At 35.2% G+C, this 19,448-nt stretch overlaps 1 protein-coding gene across 1 annotated transcript in view; it reads right to left on the reverse strand.

Moving 5' to 3' along the window:
• The window catches only part of LOC111512246 (uncharacterized), a 134,023-nt gene that overhangs the window by 100,006 nt on the left and 14,569 nt on the right, over positions 1-19,448 (reverse strand). Inside the window, exons 2-3 of the mRNA XM_074185598.1 lie at positions 18,593-18,694; positions 5,307-5,592 (exon numbers count right to left, since the gene is read on the reverse strand). Coding sequence (XP_074041699.1) covers positions 5,307-5,592; positions 18,593-18,694 — 388 coding nt within the window. The remainder of the gene's footprint in view (positions 1-5,306; positions 5,593-18,592; positions 18,695-19,448) is intronic.

The raw sequence follows: 19,448 nt of genomic DNA on the forward strand, positions 1-19,448 counted from the left end.
TTTTTTTAATTTATTATTTAATTGTTTATTAGTTTAACAATTTGTTATAAACAAATATTGACCAACGTTTTTTTTCTGAAGCGGAAAAAAATTATAGAAACAGCTTCATATAAAATAGTGCCATAAATTTTTTTATTCATTATAATACTTAATAAAAAAAAAATTATGGCACTTTTTTATATACAGCTGTTTTTATAATTTTTTTCTGCTTCAGAAACAATTAAATAATGAATAAAAAAATTCTTTTGTGCCAAACTATTTAAAAGTGTAAATTATGATTTTTAAAAGCAAAATTATTTCTTAACTAATTATTTAAACAATCGAAATATGAAAAAATCGATTTTAAACAATTAAAAATTAAAATTAGGAAAACAATTTTTTTTTAATCATAATTATCTCTAGACAACAAAATAGCAAAAATTTTTTTTTTGAAAATACTGAATTTGTTTAAAACAAATTACGTAAAAAATTTATATCCTATGTTAATAACTGGCATTGTTTAATGTGATAACAGACAGCAAAATATCAATTGAAAAAATTTTTATCAACAACTTTTAGATATTTCATTTTGCAATAGTTATAAAAAATCATAATTAACAAATTAATTAATTTTTATGAACTTTTATCGCAGGATCGTATGAAATATATATATATATCAAATGGGCTCCACGAAGTTTAAAATTTATAGGCCAATTATTTATACCTTTTATCCCACCAACGGAGATTGGAAAAAAAATTGTTAGTTAACAATTGAATAACTTTTTGAAAAATGGCGATAAAACTTTTTTTCTACGGGACTCGATTCATTCAAGTGTTAAGAAGATACTAGAATTTTTTCAAATGTTTAAAATGACATTCTGTGTTATTAAAAAATTATTTCTTTTGATAAACTCTCTTTAGCGGCAGCGCGCGCATGCCGTAACAGCCGCGCGGACCCTATTTTCAAAGTCAAATTAAAATTATAAATAATGGAGACAGAGTTTCGGGAGTCGGGACTTATTTATCGGAAATTTCCTCCTCTTTAACGAGCTTTTTTCAAAATTGTTAAAATATTATAATTTTTTAGTTATTGTTAAAATATTATTATTTTTTCAGTTATTAACGAAAAACTAAATACCATTTTTTTAATCTTATTTTGTTAATAACAATTGCAATTTTTTACCTGCACCAAAATTCTTCAAAAACATTTTTCTAGAGGTGATTCCGAATCGAATAAACTATCGCTCATATTTTTAGGACCTTTATCTCTATTTTTCATGTTTTTGAACTTGTTGATTAGACTAAAATGGCTTTTTCCAAATTTTAATTTATATTCCGTTGAAAGCTGGTTTATGTTCGGACTTTGTAATGCTCTTGTTATCATTGTAATTGTGTCTGTATGTATTATAAACATCGACTGTTTTCAGATCCTAGTGTTATTTGTAATTTCAATTTTGACTTTGCCCGTCTGATCCTAGAAGTTACATGCTTTCACAATTTTTCTTTTCTCATCATCGTTCATTATTGAACCCAGTTTTGAATATCATAAACTTCTGTTCAGCTTAGTTCGAGTACGAACTTGCGAATAGAACTGATACATTTTAGCTTCTTATGCCATATTATTTTAAATTTACCGCGTTTAGATAGTTCTCCTTTTGCCGAGCAGATGGCGTGTTCTATCCTTGCCACAGGACATTTCATTTCATATATAGATGTTCTATGATGAAACCCTGCTTTAATCGGTGATTTGATATTCATTTGTCTCTCTATGAGAAGCACTTGAAAACAGGTTGGGCACATTGCTCTGTAAGAGGAATCCGAATCGTTAAAATCATTATATAGACGATGGAGCATACGTTACAACTGAAATAAGATTCTGAAATATTTCAGTCCCAAAATCGATTACCGAACTAGTTATAAATTGCGGTTAGAAGAATTCTCTTATCAGTCGCCCAGTCGATCATGCTCTATGGCACAACAATCTGGAAAAAAGCCATGGGAAAAAAGATATATACAAATATTAGATTTAGGAATAAAATACTTTGTCTAATTTCCACTTAATGTATTAATATTAATACGGCCAAGGTTTCGGTTTTTACACCATTCTCAAGTGTTCTAACACTTGAGAATGGTGTAAAATTGCTGTTACAAGAATTATGGAATAAGAACCTTACCTAGGACGAGCCTGTAGATGAAGATAAATCGGTTGAATTTAGAAATTGGTTTCATGAACTGCCTAGTCTATTAGAAATAGCTATACCTAGATCGGTAGATATTGCTCCAACTTCTAATTTCGTTTGCTCTATTCATACGTTCTGTGATGCCAGTAACAAAGCCCGCTCTGCAGTTATATTTCTACGTGTTGTTTAGAATCAACAAGTATCTGAGCAGTTATTCCAAGGCTAGAGTTACTTGCAGCGACAATTGGCGCAAGATTGTTCAGGAATGTCATAGATAATTTTGAATTCAAACAAATGACGAGCTATTTCTGGAGTGAATCGTCTACGGCAATTTCCTGGATACAAAGAAAAGAAGAATGGGCCACATTTGTGTGGAATAGAATTGCTGAAATCCGTAGTTTAACTCCTTCAGATGCATGGAGACATATTCCTGGGATTCACAATCCTGCAGACCTTCCATCACGTGGTTGTTCTCCAAAAATTTTACTCCGCTCGAGATGATTGTAGGGGCCAGCATGGCTCTATGAACTGCCAGATAAGTGGCCTAGTGGCACTGTCAACTGCAATGAAGAAGTCTACAGTGAGCGTAAGAAAAAGTTGATCACTACACTTCTTGATAATGATTGCTCTGACTTTTGGCATTCAACTGTTTTCTCAGAATTTTTCCAAACAGTGAAGCTAGTGGCTGCTGCCTTCAGATTTGTATTCAACCTGAAAACTAAAAAAGCTAGCCGGAATTGTGGGCCACTGACTTGTGAGGAACTAAACGCCGCTGAAATCTTTATTTTGAAAATTGTTCAGGAAGAAACTTTTCCAGACAAAGAAATGGATAAAACCATCATCCGTCTATCTCCTTTCTGTGATGAAAATGGATTGATTCGTCTTAAATCTAGAGTATCATCTCGTACAGACTCCGAGAGTTTTCGTTTTCCTATTTTACTTCCTGCTAAACATCCTACAGTTCATCAAATCATTTTTCAGGAGCACGTACGGTCTTGTCATGTAGGAACTCAAGGATTGTTGAGCATTCTTCGAGAGCGGTATTGGGTACTAGGTGGACGTCGTGCCGTTCGATCTGTAATTGTTAAATGCTTCACGTGTAGGAAATTCAATGCAAAAAAGTTGACTGTTAACTCCCCACCATTACTAATCGATCGAGTTCGCGATGCCAATGTGTTTGAAATAACAGGTATCGACTTTGCTGGACCTTTGTTTTTGAGAAACGGAGACAAAGCTTACATTTGTCTATTCACTTGTGCCGTTTATCGTGCGGTACACCTCGAACTAACTACTTCGTTGTCAACTAATGCTTTCATGTTGGCTTTGAGGCGTTTCGTTGCTCGCAGAGGTCGGCCTAAGACAATTTATAGTGACAGACAACGATAGATGTTTCGTTGGTCTAGAAAATGCTTTTGGAAAACTTAACTGGTCTGAAATTTCGGAACAGTGTTTGTCGCAGCGTATTACTTGGCGTTTCAACCCGACAGCCGCATGGTGGGGTGGGTTCTGGGAACGTTCAGTTGGTGTTGTGAAGACTCTTTTTCAAAAAGTGTTGGGTCGGGCTTCCCTGGACTATGAAGATTTAACAACTTTGGTTTGCGAGTGTGAAGCTGTGGTAAACAGTAGACCAATTACTTATGTGTCTAACGATCCAGCAGATCTAGTTGCCTTGACTCCTGCTATGTTTTTAAATGATCTTGGTAATGAGTATGGTATGCCTGATTGTGATCAAATAGACAGAAAGTCTCTCAGTCGTAAAATGAGGCACAAACAGAAATTGAGATATGATCTGCGTCGACGTTTTAGAAATGAATATTTGGGAATGCTGAAAATTGCACCAAATAAAATATCACGAAGTGTCTTCCTTGGTAAGATTGTTCTGGTGGGTAACGTCAATCAGAAGCGCATTGAGTGGGTCTAATTATTGAACTTTTACCTGGAAAAGATGATATAGTTCGCCTGGTTCGGGTTCAAACTAAGAATGGTCAAATTCTTCGACCAGTACAGAAGCTGTATCCTTTGGAATGCTTGGATCCGGATGTTTCTTTGAAATCACGGTCGGAACATGTTGCAGAAGAATCCCAGTCGCCATGTCTATCAGTTGAAGAAGATGATAGTGCGGGAGTGAATTCAAAAAGCAGAGTATCTGATTACGATGGTGTTCCGCAAGTGCATTCGGGCAAATCGAGAGTGTCAAAAAGCAGAGTACCCGATTCCGTTATGAAAACGCGTAGTGGCAGATTTTCCAAAAAACCTGCCAGATTCAATACTTGATGTTATGTGAGAAATAATATTAAGAATAATAATATTTCTCAGGTGGGAGAATGTTACGAAAATGTTAAGAAATCTATTTTGAGTTTTGTACCAAACCACCCTGTGATACTTTTTTATATTGAAAATACTATTTCTGTCAAGAAGAGTTGTCAATTTTTGCCAATGTACTAACGTCAATAAAAAGTGAAAAAGTTTTTGCCGATAAATCGTATTGTTGTTGGGGTTTGCAGTAATCGCTGTACGAACAGTAGATACTCATTTGACAATTTCCATTGTACTGAGAGAACCGGAGTTGAACGGGTAGTTTTTTCTTTTGGGCTCTACAACCTGGTCACAGGGTGACAACCTGGTCACAGGGTGACCAGGTTGACCAGACATAATAATTGTTGCATCCTCATCATTGGTAATTAAACCCCAAAGCACTTGTATGAGGTATTTGTAGGAACTATTATGATGGCCACATTTGGAGAAATGGTAAATGTGGCGTAAATGTCAAAGAGATGTAGAATGAAGTTTTAAAAAAGTAACTGGGGAGTTATGGCAAAACTGTAAGAAGAAAACCGAGACAGTGATAGCACAATCATTTTGCATATCAATTGGTGCTTAACCGCCGATATTCGATAAGTAAGCCAGTTCTAATTGAACATACTGCACCGAAAAAAGATTTATCTCACTAGAACATACTCATTACCTCTTGCTCTCCACTTTCTATGGACAAGACAAAGAAGGAAAATATGTACTGGCGCGAATCCATGCGCTGACGTTTCATATCTTACAGACGTATTCTCGGCGAATATACTGTAATACCATTCCATGGTTCAGTGATCGAAAATTTTAACTTGTCGCCATATAAAACCTTTATATTGAACTTACCTCCTTCCCTTTGCCTGGCACTCACACACTTCGGTTTGTTGACGAGGTAGTGGGCCGATTCTATAAAGAGTTCCTCCTTCGCCAGATTGTCGAGACTACCACCGTGCATGCCGTTCTCCGATATAGACGACTGTTTTCTGTGTCGGTGATGACGGCCGTGGTGGCCGCCTCCGTGTCCACCATGATGACGCCTCGCCGACGAATTGTAATGACGCACCACCTCCGAGCCTCCGGCACTGGTCGCTCGAGCGATGCGTTCGGTTTCTTCCGCCTGGTTGAGCAGGTCCTGAAATTATTGAAGACAATCTTGAAATATGGATGAATCTACATAAGCTTAATTAATAAATATGGAAGATAAATGCTGGTGTCACACTAAACGATATAACAAGATGGGCCGATGAAGAAGTGCTGAACATAAGCCAAACGAAATCGAGTATACCAGCATTCACCAAGAGAACCAATACAGGACCTGTAACATTTCGATGTGAAGATATCTGTCGGAGGAGGTCAAATATCTGAAAATAATGCTAGACACCAGGCTGACCTGTAACCAACATAATAATAAAAATAGAGTCGCACTGGGTTTAAACTGTATATGATGTTTTGATTCTACACCATAGAGGTTAAACCCATGAAAATATGTGCATCTAGGTCTAGTGGCCAAAGATGAAACGAACGACCTCTTTTGACAGATCAAACAGGGTGCAAAGGCTTGCTTGTTTGGGAATAACGAGAGTAATGAAAAGCTAATCATGGAAATATTCTTCAATCTCCCTCCTTTACATCTGGGAATAATGTGGGTCACTTAAGACTGGTCATCGATTTACAAGGGATCGGACAAAATGAAATATCGAAATATGTGGAAGAACAAATATGTGTTTTCGGACAACATGACACCGAAACACACAAATTAAATTTCACGGTTAAAGACATAACCGCGAATAGTAGGGAATGAATAGTCATCCGGTGTCATTTCTGTTTGAAACCTGTTTTTCCGTTAACCTGCTGTCGCCCCATTACAAATGACAACCCTCAGAAATCAAACAAACAACGTGCGATTTTTATCACGGATTGGATATCACGATAATCAGTGGAAAGCGATCGTTTTTATATTTGTCTCCAACCACTGTTTCACATAGCGAACAATTAAATGAGTATAACAAACCTCTCACGCTAACCAAACGGCAGAAACATTTCATATACAGACAAGTTGAAACCAAATATGAGACGAGAACGAAATTTTCTGTGCGGGGAGAATTTTGGATTTCAGTTACACGCTAGGTCAATACACATCAGTCTTTAGACTGCAGTGCATTCAATTTTGAAACGTGCGAAAGGAATGTTTTCACAGGCAACCAGACTACATTTGGGCAGTAATGAACCCAAAGTGACATCGAGACTAGTGTCACTTTCCAAGGTTTATTGAGGAAACTGACGACAGAAAGAGATTGACTATACTGGGAGACAGGAGACTCTGGTAACAGAGGAAAGAAAAAAGCTGATGAGTGTGCCAGAAAGATAACTCAAATATAGGCCCTGAATCAGCTGTGAAGATACCAAAATCTTTGGTATGGTACTAATTATAAAATTGGTATGTAAGACACACATGGGAAAACCTTATAAAGAAAATAACTTCAGGGCTGCTGACTGAACACTGTCTATTGAGAGTACATCTGAATCATCAGTAAGCGCGTCATGTTTTATGCGAATGTGAGGAACTATATCACAGGAGGCTAACAATATAAGGACCACCCAAATTATGTCCAGAAGAATATAACAAACATCCAACCAGAGACGTGTACAAACCAGTACAGGGAACACGCTTGGTGGAATGGGTGTCATAAAAAAGAAAAACGATATAAGCCCATGGGGAAGCAGTGTTTTCCGGAGATTTGAAGTAAATGAACAAGTCAGACGACGCCTAGATAGCAGAAACAGAAAATGAAAAAAATGCGTTTTCACCGGTGGGTTATAAACGTTTCTTTTTGAAGGAACAATTACTGTCACACCTGCGTTGTTACCTGATTTATCGGTCTCTACGACAACTTGCAGCGGCACGAACAAAAGAACGTGACATCTTAGTGTTTCGACAACACAAGCAGTCCTATGAAAATAATGAGAAGTGCTGTTTTTAGTGTCCAACCGGTATCAGTAAAAAAACAGAATAGCTCAAACCAAAGAAACGTCTAGAACGTCCATGACAGTTGAGCGAACGAAACGCTTCTGACAATGAAGCGTGCATTACATCACGCGTCACGCTGAGCGTAGAAATACGGGAACGGTCTATGGAAGGCTATCAAAAACCTGCAGAAATTGATAGAACAATGACAGCGTTCGAATAGGTGTCAAAAACTAATAGGAACAGCATGGAAAAATCAGAAACAGTACAGATTCATTTAAAGTCGGTTGAATTTTTAAAAATTTTGACTATTTTAGAGCTTATTTGAATGAAGTTCCGGAGATATTGAGGTTCCGGAGATACTCGAGAAATAATTCGTCAATGTCGTTAAAATTTTATCTGATGTTAGTTAAGGAGATATTTAAATAGTACAAGATGGTTTTCACAGATTTTTAATCTGACTTTTTGTCTTCGAGAAACCATCCCCAATTTCAATTTCTTACATAGTGCGAAAAAAAAATCACGGTATTAGTTTGCATTTTGGCCTCGATTTCGAGCCGAGCCGGAGATTCAAAAATCCAACCGAGCTTCGAGACGAGTCAATGCTTTTTAAAATCGAGCGAAGCCGAGTGTTTATTGAGTTCAAATTTGATGAGCGTACCACTTATTCGTCCATTTATTCGCAAATTACTAATAACATTGACGAATATGTCAATTCAAACGGAATGCAACGTAGTAACTGGGAGAAAAATCAAAGAGCATCCGGTTCAAAAGTAGCAGTAAACAATAAATTAGTGCTTTCAGAAGCTTACACTATGGGATGAAGGTAAACAAAATTAAGTGTCAGACTGATTTTCCTACTATAGGTACGGTAGGAAAATCGTTTGAAGATTTTGTAAGACACCTCACCGAAAATGAGGTTCCTTGTTATATTTCAATCGCAGTTTAAGGCCTACGAAGGTGGTCTGAAAAGTTTCCGACCTAATGAAGATAAAAGACATTTTGTCACATTTTTTTTTTTTATTTTTCAACATAGTCTCCTGTTAACGACACACACTTCTACCAACGATGATCCCATCTCTGTAAGCCGTCCAAATAGTACTCCGTGTTTTTCTCTGCAAAATAATTGGTCACGAAAGTGATTGCCTCTTCATTCGATGAAAATTTCTGTCCCGGATGTGCAGCTCGTAGACGAAAGTATCCCGCACCATCTGGATGCCGGAGAAACCTATACTTACCTTGAGGTGGAATTACGCCTCACACAAGACGTAACCTTATTGAAGAACTCTGTCGCGGCAAGTTTTTACACAAATTCTGACAGATCATGTCATCGGGACCGTCGGAAAAGAACAAAACTGATGCTACAAATATACTAGCTATTCCTATATTACTTATTTGGATTAGTGAACTCGAAAGAAAATGTATCATTTCACCGTTAAGACCCGAAAAATGATGTATCATTCAGAATCATTATTAAAGGCAGAACATATCTCTAAATATGGATTTAACGTGTCGTTAGCAATATCTCTGGATCATTTTGCTTTAAAAATAATCTTTATTGGAGCTCGACTTATTCAGTTCACTTAAATTTATGAGCTGACGAAATGTCAAAGATTGTTTCTAGATCACTATTGATGAATTGTTGAGTATCATCTAATAATAATAATAATGTTTATTCATAAATAGCGGAAAAAAAATACAGACCTTCTAACGTTACAAAATAAAATGATTCTAAAAAATTTAGTAATATGAGGCTTAGAATAAACAAAAAATCCACCGAAGCTGATATTATCAGCTTGTGTGGGGCGACATATTATTATGGTGTGATGTTGACGAATCAAATGAAATACAGTCAAATTAATGAAAAAGAAAACAACGTTAAAACTAAGATTACAGGTTAACCAGAAGAATGTGTTTGCAACTAGCTTGAGAGTTTTAGATATAGCTTAATTATGAAAAGAGCAGTGGTCAAAAGTTGGAACAAATATGGCTTAAGAAAAGTGTAAACAATCTATTTTTTTTCTAAGGAAATAATACTTAATAATAATACCAAAAATTCTATAAAAATAAAATTACTATTCAGGTTACAATAACGAATAAGATTGAGAGTATTCAGCAGAATATGCGAATTGTAACTATAATTTGTTGTGAAGTAAGGATAATTAGTACAAAAGAATCGTTTCAATCATGAAATTAATTAATCATGAAATATGGGGCAAGCGCGATCATCAAAATCAGGAAAGTATAACTTGTGTTGATGTGATGATGGCATGCCTCAGATTTCCACAGAAAAATCTGACAGAACGAGTGTGTGAAAGAAATTATTTTAAATAGCCTTGACTTTAATATCAATCATAGAATGTATTTTTTATATCGACTAATCGATGTGTTAAAATTCTTGATCTTGAAATCAGCCATAACTTCAGCGTCTTCTTGAACAGAGATAATGAGTTTAGTTGTTTCAATTCATTCGGTAGATCGTTATATATCTTTTGCCCAAGAAACATGCTAGATCTCTGGGATATAGTTTTAGTCACATGTGGAACTGAAATGGTAAATTTTTTTGACCTTGTGGAGTAGGAATAATCTAGAAATATTTTGCTCCGGTTTTTTTCTGGTCAACAGCAAGTGTCAAATGAAATATTTGTTTTACATCTAAGATATTGCCAAGCTTGTAAAGGTCATCTGATGGGTAGGTAATTGGTTTTCTGAAAATTATTTTCAAAATCCATTTTTGAATTATTTCAACATTCTTTATAATGTTATTATATGCCCCTCCCCAAGCTATTATGCCATATCTCAGTTGGGATTCCACTAATGCGCAATACAGCATTAAGATATGTTTTTCTTCAAGAATGTTTCTTAAATATTTGAATTTAGACAATAGGTTTCTAATTTTTTGCACTAACTTCCTAATATGTAAGTTCCATTTTAAATGATTGTCTATCATTACACCGAGATACTCTATTTCTGTAGCTTGTGTGATTTTCACGATGCTGTTTTCACCTCTGATTTCGAAGGGTTGAAGACTGGGTAAGTTTTTTTTATTCACTGAAAAGGCTAAATATTTTCTTTTAGAAATTCATAGTCAATAGTTTGAAATTGAGCCAGTCAATGATTGTTTTAAAGTCATTTTGTGCTTTAGTGATGAGCGAGTTCCAGTTTTCGGCTTCATAAAAAACTGCTGTGTCGTCTGCGTAGCTTATAATTGTCCCATCAGTGTGGAGATTTCACAGATATACTGTGAAAAGAATTGGACCAAGTATGGTGCCTTGAGGAACCATACTTGGTCCAATTCCATACTTGGCCCCAAACTTCATAACTTCGTATTTACTTAAAGTATTACCTACTTTGACACACTGCTTTCTCTCACTCAAGTAACTTTTTATGAGAGTTAAACACGTTCCACGAATACCTAAATCTTCAAGAGCGTTCAGGAGTTTATTATGACTGACAGTATCGAACGCCTTGGCCAGATCAACGAATATGCAGAGGCACGGTTTACTACTATCGAAAGATATATAAACTTGTGTAGTTATTTCCTCTATCGCATCCTGTGTTGACCTGGCCTTTCTAAATCTAAACTGTCTAGATGAGAGGAGATTATATTTCTCAAAAAAATCTGTTATCCTTCTCTTCAAAATATACTTTAGAATTTTAGTTATACCAGTGATTAGAGAAATCGGTCTATAATTTATACATTGCAATTTTTCTCCTTTTTTAAAAATGGGTTTAATAACTGTCGTCTTTAAAGATTTATGCCAATAGCTTGTCGTTAGTATTTTATTCATGAGCAGTGTTAGTGGCTCTTTAATATATTCTTTAATATGCTGCAGAACTTCCACTGATATTTCATCTATTCCTGGTGCTTTGTGTTTTTAAGTTGTTGATTATTTCTTCAACTTCATCTATATTTGCTTCTGTTAAATATATTGAGCCTTGGTTAACAGTTCTGAGCTCTTTATAATTCCGAGGAGTTTCTATTTTGACCACTAGGTCCTCAGCAATTTTAGTATAATGCTCTTAAAAAATTTCCGCGACCTCTATAGGGTTATTTGTGGTTTTGTTATCCCCACTTTCAATTTCTGTTACTTCCGTGCTTTTGGATGGTTTAGAGCAAGCAGCATTTACTGTTTTCCATAGTAATTTTGCACTGTTTTTAATTTTATCGATCTCTTTCTTATAATAATCAGCCTTAGATTTCTTCAACAATGTATTTGATTCATTTCTATACGTTTTAAATTGTCTTAATAGGGAATGATTTTCTTTATCAAGTTTCCATTGATTGAATAACATATTCCTTCTGGCGACAAAGTTTACTAGAGCTGAGGTTATCCAAGTTTTTCTCTTCTTTTTGGATTTTATTTTTCACCTCTTTTGTACTAGCATTCAATATTTCTTTTATTTTTTTTATGAATAAATCAGTTGCTGATTCTACGTCCTCGGTTACATAGAAGTTGTCCCACTTTTCACTTTTCATTAATATTTCGAGTTTGTAATAGTCCACTATTTTTTAGTGTCGAATTTATCTTTATTCAGGTTCTTATCGGTTTTAAATTCAATCATAGTCGTGAAGTGATCTGTGATGTGAATATTCAGCAGAAAAGGAGACACGTTGTTATGTATATTACTAATGAAGATATGATCCAAGCAACTACCTGAGTTTCCTTGTGCTCTAGTAATTTCTTTAATAGTGGAGACAAAATCAAATTCGTTAAGAATATTGAGATACTGTTGAGTTACATCATTTTCATCTAGTAAGTTGATATTCAAATCCCCCAAAATTATATTTTAGTGGTTTTTATTAATATGGTTTTTCATATATTCTTTAAGGTTTTGGTTGAAAGCAAGGACAGGAAGAGGAAGATCTATAAGCGCAAGTTATTCTTAAATAGTTTTTAGGTAGTTTGATAGTAACTTCAACAGCAGTTACCTCGTATATTTCACAAAGCTCAAAGTGATAGTTATAACTATCTCTGATGTAAACTACGACCCCATCGTTCTGGTTGAGTTCGCCTTCGCTGTATATTAAGTTGTAACCATTTAAGTTGTATAAACTAACGTCTTGTATTTTTCACGTCTCAGTAAGAACGATGATGTCGATATTTATATTGAAGTTACTTAGAAATATTTCAAAATCTTGAATTTTTTTTTGCCAAGTTAACAGTTAACTAACCAGTAAAATTTGGATCAAAAGTAACCAAACAATATTTATATGATATTTATTTATTCTTACATATAGAGTTATGTCTAGTAACGGGCCTGTCAGTTGTACGTTCCTTAACAAGTTTCTTGTCCGAAACTTGTTTTGAAGTTGAAATATTCCGGGAGTCTGTTAGTTTTTCCGTTTAGAGTTTCCGTTATGTTTCGAGACGGCTGTATTTCCAAAGGTACGCTTTCTTGAAATGGTTGTCTAGAGTTACTGGCAACGAGCGTTCCTGGATCGCTAGAGGGTTTTCTTTGAAATGATTCGGTATCTGCGAATGTTTCAAGTTCAGCTACCGTATACACTTTATTATCAATAATCAGTTTATCGTTTCTGATGTAACAATTATTTTCACTGTTTTGTTTTGCAAGATAAAGGTGCTTTCGTAGGATTTTCCCTCCTCTCTCAGTTTAGGTGTCAAGTCATTCACAATATGTATTCGAGTGCCTCTCAATTTACCGCAATTTTTGATAACCGAAGATTTTTTTATGAAAGAGTTGAATTCAATTTTAATAGGAATTTTTTTCTGATCTTTCTAAAGTGTATACGTTATTGATCTCAGACTCAACAACATCTATATCCAATAAATCTTTAAGAATCTCAGTAGTTTCATTTACAGTTATCGTCTCATTTTGTTTCCTTTCTGCGTAGTGCATTTTTCTACCGACTGATGGAAGCCACAAATATACAAACTGAATGGTAAAAGAACAATGATGGATCCTTGAGAAACACCTTTCGTTTTGATAGGTAATTTTTAACCAGAGACAAAGCATTCAACGAAATGAGGAAGAAGGCTTTACTTTAGTGCAAAAGGACTAAAGTTTATTCTGTTTCGGTGATGGAAAGTAAAGTTGAAGTTCTCCAGCGTTTATGTTTGAAACCGGTATGTACGGATATACAGACATCAGCATCGAAGATTTGGTATTCATTTATGACGGTATAAATTTTGTCCCAAATGATAATCTCAACAACTTTCGAGAGACAACGGTATTATGGTAACAGCCAGAGAAATCCAAAGGGGAATTGCACTTAAGTTGAAATAATAATCACACCATTCTACCAACAATTTGGAAATACACTCTTAGTTCAAATGACATTACCAAGAAAGATTAACTGATCTAGTAAATGCCTATCTAAGACGCATATCATTAGGAGTGAGATATTAGCAATAAGGCAATTCTGTATTGCTGCAGACGAGAGCGTACCGCGAAAAAAGTTATCAATTTTTGAAGTGTAACGGTATCGTTCTAGTAATGAAGTTTGAATGTTATCACTCCATGTTGGGAAATAAAACTGTAATTGATGTAAATAAGGTTTGTGTCATTCAAATTGCTTTAGATGTTTGTGTTGTTACTTTTTCTCAATATTTCTAGTGATTTCAATGTGTTCCAAGCTTTAGCAGCAGAATGTGTTTACTTGAATTTCCTGAAGGTAAGAGCAATCATTTCTTAAATAGTGTAAGCCAATACCGTAAGGACGGTGTGTGTTGAAGAGTTGGATGATATTATTGTTCACAAACGTAGCTATTTCGTTAACACCATCACGCTGATAAATGTCACTCCAATTGATATTCCACATATCGTTCATGCGTCTGAGGTTGTTACAATCACGAAAAGAACCCATTTTGATTTTCAAAGACATATGGATGGTGATGATACTGTCATTTTATAGGATATTTCGTCTATGTCACAGACTTCTATTAATGGAACTGTATCATTGTCCGAGGCATTGAGGATATCATTCGGTGTTTGAGAATTAGAAGTTATGCGATTTGCCTCTCGATTATTTGATGAAAACTGAAAAAAAAATCTTCTGGGAGGTGCGGCATCGTCAATCATTTGTGAGTAGTCTATGTGATGGTAAGGTAACAAATTAGACACACTACTCCAAGTTCATTTATGTAATGACTATATAACACTCCAAAAAAGTTTCAAAACGCAAAGATTCATAGCTGATGTTAGATATAGAATGTATGGTTTTATCATTTCCTCTATATAAAGATTTTCTATTTAGTTTATGTGATGTCTGACGATATTTTTAGTTAAATCAAGTTTGTTTGTAAGATTTTGATTTAGAGTTGTAAGACTTTGTTTGATAATAAAATTATATTCATCCCATTTTTAAAACATGCTTTTGATGCGAAAAAATATTAGAGTGGATTGTTTCAAAATTGATTTCATTGCTGATGAAAAAAACAACCCTCCGCCTGGACAAATCTGAAACTTGCCATTGAACTAAAGTAATTAATAGGTCTAGTAGTCAATACTATAACGAAATCAATTCATATTGGAATTAAGTAGCCAAATCATATAAAAATTAATAAATCGACACAAGTGGTCAGTGTCGGCGCAAGACCTTAATTAAATATGAGCAAGGTACGTTTCGCAAGGTACACTGGAAATCAAACAATTACTCGAAAGTAATAAAAAACATCATGTCTAGGTCGCCGTATTAAAATTCCAGTCAAAGACACTGACACTACGGCTTTCTACTCCCTTTACTTTCAATAAAAAACAAAAATTTTTTTTTCTTTTTGCTGAACCAGATTCCCATTTTATCCTTTTATCTCTATCTCTCTTAGTACCTAAGACTAGGTACCTAGTACCTAGTGGACTAATTCGTTCGAATAAAAAATTGGATGAATACCTATAATACATAATAATATTACTTCATATATTACCTACTTTAGTATTTCACTGACATAATATATCTTCAATACAATACACATGATGAAAAAGAATATAGTTTGAAAAACTAAAAAACACGCTTTTAAAGAACATCGAACTAAAAAATTGAAAATATTTTTTTAAATAAGCATAATAACGAACAGAAAATACTAGTATCATTGTGAAAAAATCGACGTGCGCTTGAATGCTATAAAAGCGTGTTTTTTAGTCTCTTTAAACTATATTTATTTTATCTAAACTTTGGGATCAATCAGTCGTATATATTTTGTTAGAAAAATGACCATTGATATTTTCCGATTCTGGAAAGGGAGCCTGAGATCAGCTACCAAGCCCAAGGCAGCAGGCGCGCAAAGAAGGGTTACAAATAAGGCAGCAAGCGCGAGTGTTAATGAAAAAATACTTTTTTTGAATAAAGAAATACATGTAAAGTGAGTTCGAATTATATCAAGGAGGTTACGTACAGCGCCGTCTGCCCGCGAATAGATCAAGCAATAATGTTGATATATCAAGGAGGTTGCGTGCAGCGTCATCTGCCCGCGAATAGATAAAGCAATAATGTCGATAATTCTGTCAAATAGAGATCCCAAGCTTGAGAGTTATAAGCAAACAAACAAACAAATATACATACATATAGGTGAAGCCAATAAAAGCGTGTTGAAAAGGTGTATTCTAGCACAACAAATCGAAGATATGAAACAAATAAGTAATACACATATTTTTAAATCATGTAACGTTTTGTAAAGAAAACTATAAAAAATATGAGTAGAAGTATAATGAATATTTTTTAGCTTTTTCCTGATGAATAAAATAAACACAAATGTTATTTTTCCTTATGACACAATTGATATTTCTAAGGCCTTTGACCGTTTGTGGCATGAGGGTTTGCTGGCCAAATTTCGATGCTGAGGCTTGTCGGATGATTTTTGTGTATGGCTCTTCAGCTTCCTGAAAGAACGTTCCCCGCAAGTGGCTTTCGATGGATATCTCTCGAATACTTTCACCATCGACGCTGGTGTTACCCAGAGATCCATATTGTCTTCAGCCCTCTTTTTATTGTATATAAACGAATTATTGAAAAAAACCAAGAATCCAAATATATTGCTTTGCTGACGACCGCACCCTTGTCTTGTCATTCCATTTGGATTGCACGACTACGACTACGGCTACGGCTACGGAGTCACATCTTCACCGGTAGCAGGATGTTGCATATCTTAATGAGGATCTAGAAGTGATTTCGAATTGGGGTGAAAGTAACCAGGTTCAACCCAATGCCACAAAAACCCAGGCATCGGTTTTCTCCGAGAAGATAAATGTCTCCGAACCGGATATAATAATGTCAGATCAGACAATTATTCCGCTTTCTACTTCGATAAGTTTGTTGGGGGTTAAAATGGACACCAATATGTCTTGGCACAATCATGTCGCTGGAATTGCAAAGGCTGCTTCTCAAAAGCTTGGAACACTGTTTCGAACCAAAAAACTGTACACATCACTTCAGCAACTTTTGAAGCTTCATAAAGCTCAGATCCAACCTTCTTTGGAGTATTGTTTCCATGTATGGAGCTCTGCCCCCAAAAATACCTTGAAGTTTGAGACGCGAACATCACGTGCAACCTTGTTAGTCTGGAACATCGAAGAAAGGTTGGAGATTTGTCTCTCATCTATAGATACTTTCACGGGAAGTGTTCAAGTGACTTGGCACATTTGATTCCACCAAGACCGGTGCATATCAGAAATACGCGACCAACTGTGGCTGCTCATCGTTTTGAAGTACAACTCACTACACCTCGGAACTTCACTGTTTACGAACTCTTTCATCTGGAAAACTGCGTTTATGTAGAATAAACTTGCTGAGAACGTTTTTCCAAATGGATTTGATCTCCTGCGATTCTAGTCCAATGTGAATCGCTACTTTCGCACAGGCACCGCTCTGAGAGCGCCTTAAGGATTTTTCTGTAGTGGTCGCGTTTTGTCCTAGAAAAAATCAATTTTTCTTCAAAACTTTCGCCCCATCTTGTTGAAACTACGTATTCAGTCGATTTGTATTGGTAAATTATCCAAGAGATTCAGCAACACATGTTGGAAGAAAACCAAGTATCTCTCCCCATTGAGAATTTCTTCGAAAAAATGAGGTCCTATCAAATAACCATCAATGATTCCGCACCAAATATTAACTTCTCACACAGACTGAAATGAAATTCAGTCGCCTATGTATAGGAATTTAACTAATTAACTAATTCAAAATCAACACTTCTCAAAATCCAATTGAATGGTTCTTTGCTCACATTGGAAAACTTTTACGTACTGTGGTCACTACATATGACATTAATCAAACCAAATATGTTCTATAATTAATGATGACTTTATGTCACTTTCTTTCACTCTTCGCATCGTCACTCAGCACGCTGGTAATAATTTTATAAAAAAATGTTTTAAACAAAAAAAATATATTAATACGTAAGTAAATCAAAAAAAGAATTTAAAGTTCAACTTCAAACAAATTTAACGACTATTACCTGCTTGCATGTATCGCACTGATGATGGCGTAAAAGTCAAAAGCGATTTGTAATTTAAAAATAAATTATTTACACGAAATACGACTCTATTCTTGATTCAACAGTCACGTGAATGCAGCTTTAAGAAATCTCACAAAAAAAAATTGTCCACCATAATGGGTCGCCGCCGTGTTAGATGTAGAACGCCGTCACTGCATTTCCATTGAAACTAAACGTGCATGCCAAATTTCAACTCAATTCAGTTGCAGGATTTGACAAATAGTTCAAGTTAAATAAAAGCTTGTAATAAAAATAAGGTAAACGAGCCGAAACACTATCAGACGATGTGGCTTGTCAAAATTCCACGAAATAATTCTCAGAAAACCCAAACAAAAGTCATTGCTACAATTGTCTGTCATCGTGTCATCCAGTCTAAAAATATATCTGCGAATGTAACAAATTTCGCATAAGGCACACGATCATGAGAAGAGTTGCACTTTACGATTTTTTCTATTAGCAGAAATGAGTCACTGAAAAAATCGATTTGACAATTTCCACACTTTGAGCCATCGAACCTTCTGCAGTTGCAGTAAAAATTATTAAAAATTTAGTACGAGTTTGGATATCCAAATATCACCTATATCTGATGAGTTGAATTACTTTGCCTGTACCAATACATTTACTGGAATTCCATCACAGAATTTTCATATTCAGACATACAACTATACACATTTCACTACTGATATGCACTACTTAAAAATCAAGAAAATTCTACTTACCTTGAAAAGTTTGCTCTTCCCTTCTCTGTCTTTCGGATTTTTATAATTGATTGCCTCATCCAGCAAGGCTTTCAATTCTCCATCGTTGAGGTTGGACAGTGTCTGCAACAACAACAATAAAATGGGAGAATTTCTCAAGCGGCATTAAGGGTATAAAATAAGTTTCATAACGTTTGTTTGAAAATAAGTGAATTAAAACCTATTATTTTAAAACATGTAGGAAAACAATAATTGTTTTGAAAGTTCAGGCGACAGTGATGAAACAGTCGTGAAACATTTGTTGATAAACCTGAGAATTGTTAAGTCTTTAAGATGTGTGCGGGTGAAGACATATATAATAGGGAAACCTATAGAATACATAATAGTGATCTGCATAACCTTCGTAGTGATGTCCATGATTGACTTGCAGGAGAATTAAGAACGTACGCTACTTACATTTTTTTGAAGAATGACATGATTTTTTGCGGTTACACTCAATGTAACCGCGAAACCGGCTTGTCTTCACTCTATGATTTAGTAACTGAAGAGTAGGAAGTACGATAATTACATAATAATGTACAGCAAGCGCCAAACGTGATGGCGAGCCCGCCCCCATACGCACAAACACAATTTCAATGTAACCCCCACTACAGCTCTTGCTAGACATAGAAATGCTCTGTAAAGAGGTGTATCATCACTTGTCCACCAATGCTGTTGGCGTTTGGCATTGTCTGAATAATTTGTGTTGCTTCTGAAAAAATTTCATCGCCTAACAAAACACCAGTCTTCAAGAGTCAGGCACGTGAAATAATTTTTGAAATGTTCAATTATTTTCGAAGTGTCAAATGTGGGTCGGGTACGTATCAAATGTGAAAAA

The sequence above is a fragment of the Leptinotarsa decemlineata genome, unplaced genomic scaffold (genome assembly GCF_025532065.1).
Source record: "Leptinotarsa decemlineata unplaced genomic scaffold, Ldec_3_MD MMD2_tig00078346_RagTag_RagTag, whole genome shotgun sequence".
NCBI lineage: Eukaryota > Metazoa > Arthropoda > Insecta > Coleoptera > Chrysomelidae > Leptinotarsa > Leptinotarsa decemlineata.